The sequence below is a fragment of the Leptidea sinapis genome, chromosome 9 (genome assembly GCF_905404315.1).
Source record: "Leptidea sinapis chromosome 9, ilLepSina1.1, whole genome shotgun sequence".
Classification (NCBI taxonomy): domain Eukaryota; kingdom Metazoa; phylum Arthropoda; class Insecta; order Lepidoptera; family Pieridae; genus Leptidea; species Leptidea sinapis.
The window spans coordinates 6,128,041-6,140,297 of NC_066273.1; the positions used below are offsets into that span (position 1 = coordinate 6,128,041).

The 12,257-nt window shown below is 38.2% G+C and overlaps 1 protein-coding gene across 4 annotated transcripts; it reads left to right on the forward strand.

Annotated features, from left to right (window-relative positions):
* The first annotated feature begins 2,191 nt into the window (after positions 1–2,191).
* On the forward strand, positions 2,192–10,761 carry LOC126966008 (NFU1 iron-sulfur cluster scaffold homolog, mitochondrial-like). Of its 4 annotated transcripts, none has more exons than XM_050809882.1 (6): positions 2,426–2,444; positions 2,600–2,650; positions 2,734–2,957; positions 6,367–6,552; positions 8,275–8,462; positions 9,777–10,761. In XM_050809882.1, exons 3-6 carry the CDS (start codon positions 2,831–2,833, stop codon positions 9,915–9,917), a joined length of 642 nt encoding a protein of 213 aa, XP_050665839.1. In that variant the 5' UTR covers positions 2,426–2,444; positions 2,600–2,650; positions 2,734–2,830; the 3' UTR covers positions 9,918–10,761. The 4 variants fall into 4 exon arrangements, with proteins under 4 accessions (XP_050665838.1, XP_050665837.1, XP_050665839.1 ...); XM_050809879.1 differs by lacking the exon at positions 2,426–2,444 and having other exon boundaries at positions 9,777–9,919; positions 10,009–10,761; XM_050809881.1 differs by lacking the exons at positions 2,426–2,444; positions 2,600–2,650 and adding an exon at positions 2,192–2,318.
* The last annotated feature ends 1,496 nt before the right edge of the window (positions 10,762–12,257 follow it).

A 12,257-nucleotide genomic window follows, 5' to 3' on the forward strand; every position in this document is an offset into this window, starting at 1 on the left:
AACTCAGGGGCACACGTTCTAAGCACGATTGGAGAAATGCCATCCGGCCCGCTCGACTTCCTGACGTCCAACGAAAACAGAGCTCGCCGAACAGTATTCTGTCTGAACTGTACTTCCGGCATGGAGCTCTGACACCGCGGGATGGTCGGCGCTGTTTTTCCGTTGTCGTCAAGAGTCGACTCGAGTTGGAGGCAAAAAGAGTGCACAGGAGATCGGCTTTCTCTTTTGCCGTATGGGCCAGGGTGTCATTCCTCATGTGCAACGGCGGCATGGACAGCTGGTTGAAGTTACCTAGAGCAGCTTTCGACAACGACCAGAACTTGCGTGTTCTGGTCGGATAACTGGAAAGCTGCTCGCCAATTTTGACGACGTGCTTCGATTTCGCACGGGCGATTTGCCGCTTAAAAAATCTGGAGGCACGGTTATATTTCCTCTTCAGCACTTTGCAGTTCGGATCCTTTGAGCCCAGCGCTGCAACCCAAGTTCAATACGCTTGTTTTTTGCAGTTAGATGCTGCTTTCACTGACTCATCGAACCAGGAACCATGTGATCTGCTACCGATCGGTACTACAGAGCTTGGTATAAAAATATCCATGCCCTGCAGTATCACATCGGATACTGCAACAACGCAGGCACTAGGATCATCCGAAGGGAAACAAACCCTGCCTCAAGGGTAGGATGCAAAAAAGGAACGCAACCTATCCCAATCTGCTGACTTGTAGTGCCAAACGCGGCGGGTCGCTGGTGGTCTGCGACGTTGGCGTCGGATAGGCACTACACTCCTGACCAGGAAATGGTCAGACGTTCCGAGAGGGGCGTCGACAGAGACCTGATAACGATCGGGATGTGTAGACAGCAGAAGATCTTATAAGGACGGCATGTGGCTATCCACATCCGGGAGGCGCGTTGGTGACTCAACTAATTGGGACAGACCATACGCCAATGCAATATTATGCACAGATCACCCTGCGTAGTCTGTAGTACGTGATCCAATCTATTCGGCATTGTGCCCGTTGAAATCACCCAAGACTACGAGGGGATCTGATCAAGCACGTCATTAAATGCCGCTTGAACGCAGTCCATGAGATGATCCGTTTCTGCGTTACCACTATGTGACCTGTAGACACACGCATAGATGCGAACGCGGTCCTTTAAATCTACGCGGAGCTAGAGAATAGACAAGTCCCTACCCTCAAAATTGCCGAGACGGCGACAGCAGATATCCTCCCTAACGTACACACATACCCCGACATGAGGCATAAAATTATGCTCAATTTTGTACTCGGGGTACGTTAAATATGACGTATCGCTAGGTCGAGATATCTGCGTCTCCGTAAGGAAACACAAGGCCGGCTGCACCGTCTCAAGGTGGTGGTGAACGGCGTTTAAATTGAAGTAAATTGCCCTGATATTACAGAAGTCCACATTAAGCGTGGAGCGGGGTGCCGTGGTGTTGCTGCCTTGTTTCTCCTTAGATATGCGCGGTACTGTGCCCTCCCCACAATACGAGGGGCAGCCCGAGCTAGAATGCTTGCGGAGGGATTCTCCGGCTCTGGTAGAGCCGGTACCCTCCTGGGGTAATATCTTTTGAAGGATCGCTCTCATATTTTTGTTGGGGGGTGATGGGGAGGGGGGAGGGGGGGAATGGATGGCCTACGGTAACCTATGCGAAACATAGCGGCACTAGGCCGCTACTTCACGCCGGTATTCTGTGCGAGTGTGGTAAGTAACCCGGACGAGTCTGGCCCGATTGTGATGACGTCATAAGACGGTAGCGTGACTCTCCTACTTTCAAAAAGCCTGTAGTCGCCTCTTACGACACCCTTGGACCTGGGACTACCCTATTCTTTTTACACCCCGGGGCAGCACAGGGCAAACTGTAATGTTGACACATTGACGTTGACATCTTGATACTTGTAAATAGTTTTAGAATATAATGTTTTCCTATTCCGTCTTAATAAATTTTATAGGATGATCCATATAAAAGTCATAATCTTAGTTCCATTTTTTGCCACGACGCGACGGTTCTCTTTCCATACAGACTTTACCTTACCTCGAAAACGCCAGTGCTCACAGTAGAATATGGCGGCAATTTATGACGTCATATATTTCCCTAGGGTACTGAGACAGTATACTGGCAGTCCATAACGGAACGAATTTTTCTACAGTGATAGCACTGTGCAGTAGTCGCAGTGCATATCGTAACATACCCTGTAATGAAATTAAACCCAAAGTCCTAACAACCCTAGAAATGCCAGTTTGACATGTAGTCGCAGAGATCAAGCTGCTGTCATGATGGTACCTATTTATTGTTTTAGGTATGATTCTAACATAAGGTTATACCTATCACTTAATTGTTATGACATAAGATTGATAATTGATTGTCATTATTGAACTGGAGAATAAATTCATGCATTATTTATTCCTCTGATTCTTGTAGAGTTGTAAGTTGTAACTAATATAACTTGTTATTTGTTATGTTGTTTGTTTACCAGTTAAATCAATAAGTTGTACAGTAGCATAGGGATCCAAATAGATAAATAAGGTTAAGTATACATAAGTGCCATTAAACTACTAAAATGCTCCGGCATTCTCTTAGGTTTATTAAATCGAGACATCATTGCGGGCCTGTATTATGCATATTAAATGGGTAAGCTGTAGGTTTTGCCAGATTTCGTGATTTACGTTTTAATGCTGTTCTAATAGATAACTGTAGTTTGAATTGTTTTTCAGGTGCTCTGGTACTAAAACTTATAGTACTCTGGGATCTCAATTAGTCAAGTTAAAAGCAAAACAGCAACCAATATTAAATGGCTTTAATTACCGCACAATGTTTATTCAAACACAGGACACACCCAATCCAAATAGCATGAAATTTCTTCCTGGTCAACAAGTGCTTGAATCTGGACAGACCATGGATTTTCCAAATATTGGAGCAGCACAGTGCAGTCCATTGGGTAAGAGCCACAATTATGGTCTTACACAGGAACAAGTGATTGGAATATAAGCAAAATCCACACACCCTGCCCATTTCAATCCAGTGTCACTTTTGATTTTTTGATTGACTACAAAATCTGAGAGGTGCTCATCACTTTGTGTGTCTAATTAGCCCACTCATGCTATTTTTTTTTTTTTTTTGGAAAACTTACATCTAGGGCATTAACTAGTAGATACATAATTAAGTTCAGAACTGTAATTATTGATTTTCACTAATAGTATACTAATGAGATAAAACAAAAGAATTAAATTAAAGTTGCCAGGAAAGAAACAAGCTGTAAAGCTAAAATAAACTAGTTGATTACATATGTACAATAATAATAAAATAGTGAATTTATCACATGTTATTAAATAATTTATAGTTTGGAAAAAAAGTATTTGAGTGGCTTGGTTATTCTCACATGTTAAAAAAAAGTGTCATTTGGAAGTTTCTTAAGCAGGTGTACTGGCATATTTATAAAGTTGACATCTATTTCATTATTTAAATACCTAGGGCATGTGGTTACCTTTGACCTAAAGGATGATGCAGATATTGAGAGGGAGTGTTCGGCGTTGTCTGTTAGGGCAAATATGATCATCTGCAGATATGCTCGCTGTACCATGCCAGTATAAATAACACTCTTTAAACGACCTTTGACGACCGATATAGCCGAATGGTTAGTGACCCTGACTACTAAGCTAGAGGTCCCGGGTTCGAATCCCGGTAGGTGCAATCATTTATATGATGAATATAGATGTTTGTTTCCGAGTCATGGATGTTTATATGTATTTATGTATGTTTAAGTAAGTATATTGTATTAAATATATCGTTGTCTTGTACCCATAGTACAGGCTATGCCTAGTTTGGGACAAGATAATTTGTGTAACAGTGTGTCAATATTATTATTATTATTATTACTCTTTAAAGCTTACAACACCTCATTTTTCACGAGCAGTTTGTGGGTTGACTCTGCGCAGAAGCAGTACAATGCCCTGCATGTTCAGTATAATAATGCGTTCAGAATATTATTGGGGCTGCCACGATACTGCAGCGTGTCGGGGATGTTTGCTGAGGCACACATAGATTGTTTTCACTTGACTATGTGTAAGCATTGTACGTCCCTGTTGCGTAGCGTCTGGGCTAGCCCCAATGGTATTCTAAGGGCATTTTCTCACAGGTTCGATTGTCAGTACCTGAACCACTGCTGTGTGATATGTCATGTGCTGATAAGTTGGTCCTGTTTTTAAGTTAGAAAGGTTTAGATTTTAAGATATCTAACTACTCTTTACTTACACTAGGTTTTAAGTTACTTTGTTACTAACACATTCTGATCCTTTATTGGTCGAACGATTGACACTGGAAGTCCGTAGTCCAATCTAACCTAATAGTTCCGAACAGTCAACCATGATATTTGCTTTACTGATCAAATAGAGTAGATGTATGATATGTCTTCGATCATATATAGTGGTAACACATGTGTTTTATTACAACATTCTATACAGTATGTATTTTGCATTTATGAATTAAATGTGGGCACATACTTGTAATAGCATTTGCTGACGATATACAAAACATGAATGAAATTGGTGCACTAATCAGGTTAAAATGTAGACTTCTAATTTTTGAGCGTATATTAACGTGCTGTACATTGTGCAATCGAGTCACGGGGTCACTGGGTCAATACTAAATGAACTTTAATCCTTGCACATCAAAATGCGATGTTGCCATCCCGTGCGCTACAAGTTCAAAGATGCTGGTCGTTTGTCGGATAGAACAGAAGCGATGTTGCCCTTTTGCTTCTCGTGGTGACTTCAAACGCGAACGGGCCTAGGGTAAGGCACAATCTATCGATAAATAGCTTCTTTTAGAAATATCTTTAAAAAAAAACTTAAAACAATACGCACTAACCCCCTTATTCATAATAGTCTGCTAACTTAAAGCATTGCTAATTCTCACTCTGTCTTCTTGCGGGAGGATAAGGTTGTTCGGAAAACTCCCAGCAACGCCTAGCCGTTCACAGAGCACTGGATCCCCGACAATTCAAGCAAATATGCGTTGCACGCGGTCCATAGGTTCTAGAATCTAGCTGATACTGGGGTGCGTCCGACCAGAGATGACAACAATACTGAGAGCGCTAGAAGCTAGGCCAGCTTACCGTGATCTATTAATGACCCCCAGCTTCTTTGAAGCCAATTTAGTTTCCTTGACACCTTCCAGATGACCTGACGCGATCGTCAAAATCTACTCGCAGCCGAGTGTACACCCTACCCTGGAAATTTCCGAAACGTTGACAGCAGATATCCTCCCCAACGAACACACATACCCATATTATTATTCACGCCGGTTATTGTGCGAGTGAAGAACTTATCTGAACGAGCCTGTCCGATCGTACTGTCGTCATAGGACGACAGCATGATTCTGCCATATCAAAAAACCCTTTTAGTCACTCACAACTAATAAAACAGTAGTTTCGTAAGTTTAATCGTTAAAAATACTTCGTAAAAGTTCATTAAATTTATAATTTGTTAAAATTATAATAACATTAGAATAACACAAAAATAGTTGTATCCTAGGTATTTGGTAATGGTTGCTAAATAATTATAAAAAAGTATCGATAAACTATAATTGTGAGGTATTCCCTTATTTGAATGTTCACCTCTTCAGTCATCAGTGACCAGTGTATCACGAGTCTTCTGGGCGAATATATTATGTGTTTGCCTTTTGAAGGAATCAAGCTGAAATGGACACTTACTACTACTGTATGTGTGTACACATTTACACATTGTAAATTGTGTTTTTAAGTTTGTTAATTGTAATTGCTTTTTACGGTGAATTTGACATTTATTTTATCTTTTACGTTTTCGTATACGGGTGAGTTTTTTTTTAAACATAAAACAGGATGCACAATATTGAATTTAAAGTTCAGTTCAGTTATACCGAAATAAAAAAGTGTTCGTAAGAATGAGCATACTGAATTTTTATTTCGTCGCAAATAATCAAACAAATCAAAGGTGAAGCCGACGATCCAGAGGTCAATGTACGTCGTCTGTACAGTACTGTTCACTCTTAGTATATTTATTTTGTTTAAAAGTTTTACTTTTTCAATTTAAAGTTTTTTAATTAAATAATTCATTTTGCGATAGTTCTGTGAACTAGTATTACTTATATTTTTATTTATTTCATAGGTATGCAGAACACACATCCAGATAAATAAGTTTTACTGCAAAACTGAACAGCCATACTCAAATAGACTTTTACATATCCACAGTACAGATTTTTAAAAATTTATCCCATTTGATTTGGATCCTTAATAATGTCAATAGCTGGGCAAAGAGGCAAAACCTTGCATCACCTTTGTAAATAATTATATTTCTGTTTATAATTTTTAGCAAAAATGATCTTCCGCATTGATGGAGTAAAAGCAGTGTTCTTCGGTTCAGATTTTATAACAGTTACGAAACAAGATGATGATGTTGAGTGGAAATTATTGAAGCCAGATATTTTTGCTACTATAATGGACTTCTTTGCTAGTGGGTTGCCAGTAATTAAGGATGTACAGCCATCAGGGGATACTCGTAAGTGATTTAACAATGTGTTTGTTTATTTTCTCAGCTTCACCATCAATGCCATTTTTTATTTTTATTTATGGAATAGCAGGACAAACGCACCGCCGCCCACATTCTCTTGCAACTTGCCCATTGAAGTCTGTTTGCAACTTTCATGTTGACATTAGCCACAGGGAAAATCTAGGCGCGATTAATTTCTAGAGTTCATGTACGGCCGCCAAATAATTTTCACAATAATGCCAAAATGTATCCTATTCGCGGAGTGTTCTATTTTCAAATAATTATATTACAAAGGCCAGTCTAGAAACTTTTATTATAGCCCATGTGTGTTCACCAATGACGTTCTATACACAAATAAGGACATACCATTCACAGTCTGATAGCGGAACGGCAAAAGTGTGCGTGACAAACCTTAATTGAATAAATGTTTTATCTACACCCGTGCTTTAAATCCTCTATTAAAGATTCTGTAACAGTTAGCTTATTGCCAACATTAAAACACCCAATGTTCTAATAACCATTACACCATCCAAACGAGTGTTGTAATGTTGTACTGAATTTCATAACAACACTCCAATTTCTTTTTCAATCCCATCATGCTGAAAGAGTTTTAACAGACAGCCACATTCTCATTGCTCGATGCGTGGTATCTGTATGAATTTCCGCTCGTTCCACACGTCGCGCGCCGTAAAAAAAAGTAGGTTATTCGAATCCCCGCCATTTTTCTTCGATATTTTTATTGTTTTGTTTACAAAAAATGAGTGATTCATTTTAAACGCTGCAAAAGAACATAATATTCAAGTGAATTTTAATTATTGCACTATACAAAATGTAAATTACTACTAAAATAAATAATTCTTTTATTAATACTTAGTTTATATGTATATAATCAGTAATGGATGATATTATTAGGTTACTACTAGGACTGGCTGTTTTAATGTTAGCAGTAAGCTAACTGTTTCAGAATCTTTTAGAGGATTCATATTCTGGGTGTAGATAAAGTCTTGTATGCAACTGTTGATAATTAGGTATTAAACACTCATGTGATATTATTATCACACTCGGCTTCGCCTCGTGAGATAAATCCACATTCGTGTTTTAATACTCCTTATTACACAACAGTTGCATAAATAACTATTACGATGCTGCTTAATGGCCAAGAAAATTCTAAATAAAGGGAATAAATGCAACAGTGTATAGATATACCAGTCAAAGCTTAGTGTGATTTGGGACATGTTCATTGTTTCGGCTTTGTTTTATTACGACGTGATTTGTCTATAGCAGAGATTATCAGACTTATTGCTTTAACCGCCCCCTTTGAGAATCAATTATATATAAACATATTCCTAGTTTTATACCATCATACAGGGCAGAGATATAAACTAATTAGAGTGTCTGTGCACTCATACGTTTTAAATTCATGTCATTTGTTCATTTGTATTTCAATTGACAATTCATTTGTATTTTTTTCATGGATCCGTAAAATCACGAATGAGTGCACAAACCCCCTTATTCGAAATATTAAATATTAAAGAATCTAAATAACATTACGAATCAACCATGGCTTCCCTAAACCACGCGAACGCCCCCCTCTAGTTCAGTAACGCCCACAAGGGGGCGTTGAGAAAGACTGATCTATCGATATAGAACGTTATTGGTTCGTACCGTTTTTTTTAATACATAAAAGCTAGTAAAATACGCATTTATGCACATAGAATATATCAATTGCAGAAATTAATGAAGATGATGATGAAATAGTGCAGATGATTAAAGAGCTGTTAGATACAAGGATTAGGCCTACTGTACAAGAAGATGGCGGTGATGTATTGTTTGTAGACTTTAAGGATGGAGTGCTCAGGCTTAAGATGCAAGGATCGTGTTCTTCTTGTCCCAGCTCAATTGTAACTCTGAAGAACGGGGTAAGATTTTTCTTTTATGATTCTTGGGGAAAAAGAAACTTTGTACAGTTGCCCGGCAGTATTGTCATTTCTGTTTGCTATGGACCTTTTCTTAGGTAGGATTTACGCGGCGTTAGAAAGCAAGAAGGATAGGTATCCTTAGGTATCCTAGGTAGGCAGTTGGTTGGAATATAGCTAATTTACCTGATCGCTTCTGGCTCATGCAATTGGGTTTTAGATAGATTCTGCATGTATTCTATCGAATCTTAGCCGAATTAAAACTTATTAGAGCTTATAACATTTAGAGTTGGATGCGTCCAACATGTCATTGATATGCGGAAGAAACAATGTTGGAGATTGCATACTGTCTCTTCTGATTCGAGCAATAACCGTTGACAACGACCTGTATGCTGGGCATAGTGAGGAAGCTGGAGGTCCACTTGTATAAGCAATCGAAAGCCTTCGCCATGTCTAGACTAACTGCGAAGCTTTCTCCCTTGCTTTCGAGTAGTTTCCATAGCCGCCGTCCATCCATAGATGCGGTTCATCTCAATACATAATTATATTAGGTACAAAAGAAAAACGCCAGCCGAACGACCATGGCGAAAGCCGCACTGTTGTTCGATAATCAACTGGTGACCTTCAAGGTATACCTGGCAGTTAATTACGCTTTCTATGATTTTGAAGGTTATAGCAATGTTTAACGAAATTTAAAAGAATAGTTGAAAATGTTTATGTGGAAAAGGTTACTATAACATAAATGACTTTCTTAATGATAACTCTGATTGGGAATGGAGCGACCAGCCTCAGGCTATTTTTTGTGTTTTTTTATGGAATAGGAGGACAAGCGAGCGTACGGGTCACCTGGTGATAAGTGATCACCGCCGCCCACATTATCTTGCAACACCAGAGGAATCACAAGAGCATTGCCGGCCTTTAAGGAAGGTGTACGCGCTTTTTTTGAAGGTACCCATGTCGTATCGTCCCGGAAACACCGCACAAGGAAGCTCATTCCACAGCTTTGTAGTACGAGGAAGAAAGCTCCTTGAAAACCGCACTGTGGAGGACCGCCACACATCCAGATGGTGAGGATGATATCCTAACTTGTGGCGTGTCGTGCGAAGGTGGAAGGTGTGAAGTATTTAATAATAATTTTTAAAACACAGCACTATGAATTTTGTAGCGCCCGTTCTTCTCATGTCTGAGGCATATATTTTCAATGTAATATCAATAAATTTCAATAAGTGATTCTAAATGCTACTTCGAATAAAAATATTTAAAATTCGAATATGCGGACCTTATTAAAGGGTTTTAAACATATAATTAATTTCGCAGGTTCAAAATATGATGCAGTTCTATATTCCCGAAGTGCTATCTGTTGAGCAAATTGATGACGAGGGTGAGAAGATGAGTGAGAAAATATTTAAAGAGTTCGAGCAGCTGAAACAAAAGGAGCAAAGCAAGAAGTCTGACTGAAGGCAAATATTTTTTTTTAACCTTTTAAACCTCATAAATCTCCATATTTTCCCCATACTTTACGTTTCAAATATATTTATTTTACTCGTAGGACACTAAGTGCCTTGGCTATGTCAATAACAAAGAAAAATCGAAACTTTAACTTATACGTAGATGGAGTCTCTTGCTGTTAGACAACCGATAAAAACAGGCCAGGAATATTAGCTTAGAACAGCGCTGTCGCTAGTGAAATTATTGGGAAAATGAGACTTAACATCTTATGTCGCGAGGTGACGAGCGCTAGTATTGTAGTGCCGCTCAGATTGTTTGGCGCCGCATTGTAATGAAGAGGGCGTATCAATTATCATCAGCCGAACTTCCTGCTCGTCTCGCGCCTTATTGTCATAAAAAAACATAATTTTTGATTTTTGTATGTTTTTTTTTATTTGTTCCCGCTTAACTCCGAGATGGTTTAACCCAGGATATTTCTCACCACCTTGGGGTCTAGTTTAGAAGTCCATGCAGACAAAGTTCCTGGCTTAACTACATACATAATATAATTGTATTTCCTTTTCTCAATACACTAGGTATGTGTATATAATATACCGGGTACTTACTAATCCAAATGAAAAACTTTAATTCTAGATTTTGCAATTTGTTCATTATAAACAAGTTTGAAATAGTAATATAAGTTTTCATGTCAGAATATATAAATAATGTGACAGCGCTGATATTAATATGGCTTCCTTTCAAAACAAGATTTGTAAATAGTATAGATACTTTTGTGATGAAAGTATAGCTATTATTGTTGTGTAAAAAATATGTAAACTATTGTTCTAGTGTAAATAAAGATGAATTGTTTTTGGTTACTTGTTTTATTTATACTAGCATGAATAATTTAATAAGTATTTTACTCAAAGGATTCCTTATCGTCGTACTAGATAGGTATAACCTGAGAGATGAACATACCAAGATTTACGAACCATATGTCACGTCATGGGTTCGAGTCCCGCATCGTTCATAAATTTTGATTACATATTTAATTCAAGATACGCAATAGCTATAGATAGCAAATAGGCAATACTATATAGGCACCTTATTTTAAATAATTTGCAAATAAAATATTTTTATTTACAAAGCGGCCATTCTTAGATTTAAAAATGGCCTCAGTTAATGGCTATGTCTTTATTGCTTGGTAGTTAAGTCAAAACACGTCATGGTCAATAGACATTACTGCACGGCACCTACCCTTCTCTTTTGGAACAGATGGACAAACGAGCGTACGGGTCATCTGAAGGGAAGTGATCATCGCGACCACTGGTCTGTATAAATAGCACTGGACAAGCTGTTCCTTCCATATGTTTGACAGCAAATTTTTGTGCCTATTTGAAGCGCCACTCGCGAGTGTCCAGAGAACTAATTTTGACGTATAATACAAATGGCTGCGAAGGAACGTACAATACTCTGAAGTATTTTTGCATTTTGAATTAATTTCGTTTGTTTTCCGTGTTACTTATACTTCAAGAATCAACGTTATAAAGCACACATTTTTTTGTAAATAGTTTCCACCATCTATCAATGTTTGCTGAGGTTGCCATCACTAGTTTTAGTACCGCACACTCTCGCTACATGGCCAACAGCGCCAAATTATCAAACAGGCACAAAACGACTTTGACAGCCGCCAGTCCAGTGGTATATAGTAGAGGTCAGTGATCGCGACCCACACTCTTTTGTAACACCAATGTACAGTACAGTATGCCGGCCGTTCAGGGGGCCTACTCCTAAAATCGATATTCGATAAATCGTGGCATTAGTCGTGTCGAATCCTACTCTTAGTTACATCGTTATCAATCTCGAAACGATGATTGAACGAACGAAACATTATTCGATATTATCGGTCCTAACCCTACTCTAAGTTGAAATTGTCAGAGACGAATATTCTAATTTCACAAATAATCAAACGTCACTTTTACGATAATCTCAACTACACCTTCTATGCTGTCGATGATATTATCGTTTCAAGTTGTATAGATATATTTGCCATACAATATACATACTTAATAAATATTATTGAAATAATTATATGTGATTTACTATTCAACAGGATTTTTTTAATACTAAGACATTTAAGTCATTTTGTTGATCGTTTATTCGTAGAAATAAAGCAAATGGCCGCCTGAGAAATAGGAAATCGACGAGAAGGGTAGAGTTACTTTTTTTTACAATTTGTTATCCGCAAGGTTTGTATTATTTATTAAATTTTAAATGTTCATATTATATTCATTACATATTTTTTTAACATTTACATTATGTGTAAATGATACCAAATTGGTCCTTAGCGCCTAAGCTATGTTTTGATTT

What these genes read in the sequence shown, in the direction of transcription:
- LOC126966008 (XM_050809880.1), top strand. Translation starts at nt 2,580, where the DNA reads ATGCTCCGGCATTCTCTTAGGTTTATTAAATCGAGACATCATTGCGGG. An exon ending in ACAGCCATCAGGGGATACTC is followed by an intron (nt 6,553 to 8,274) that starts GTAAGTGATTTA and finishes TATCAATTGCAG; the next exon opens with AAATTAATGAAGATGATGAT. An exon ending in TTGTAACTCTGAAGAACGGG is followed by an intron (nt 8,463 to 9,776) that starts GTAAGATTTTTC and finishes TTAATTTCGCAG; the next exon opens with GTTCAAAATATGATGCAGTT.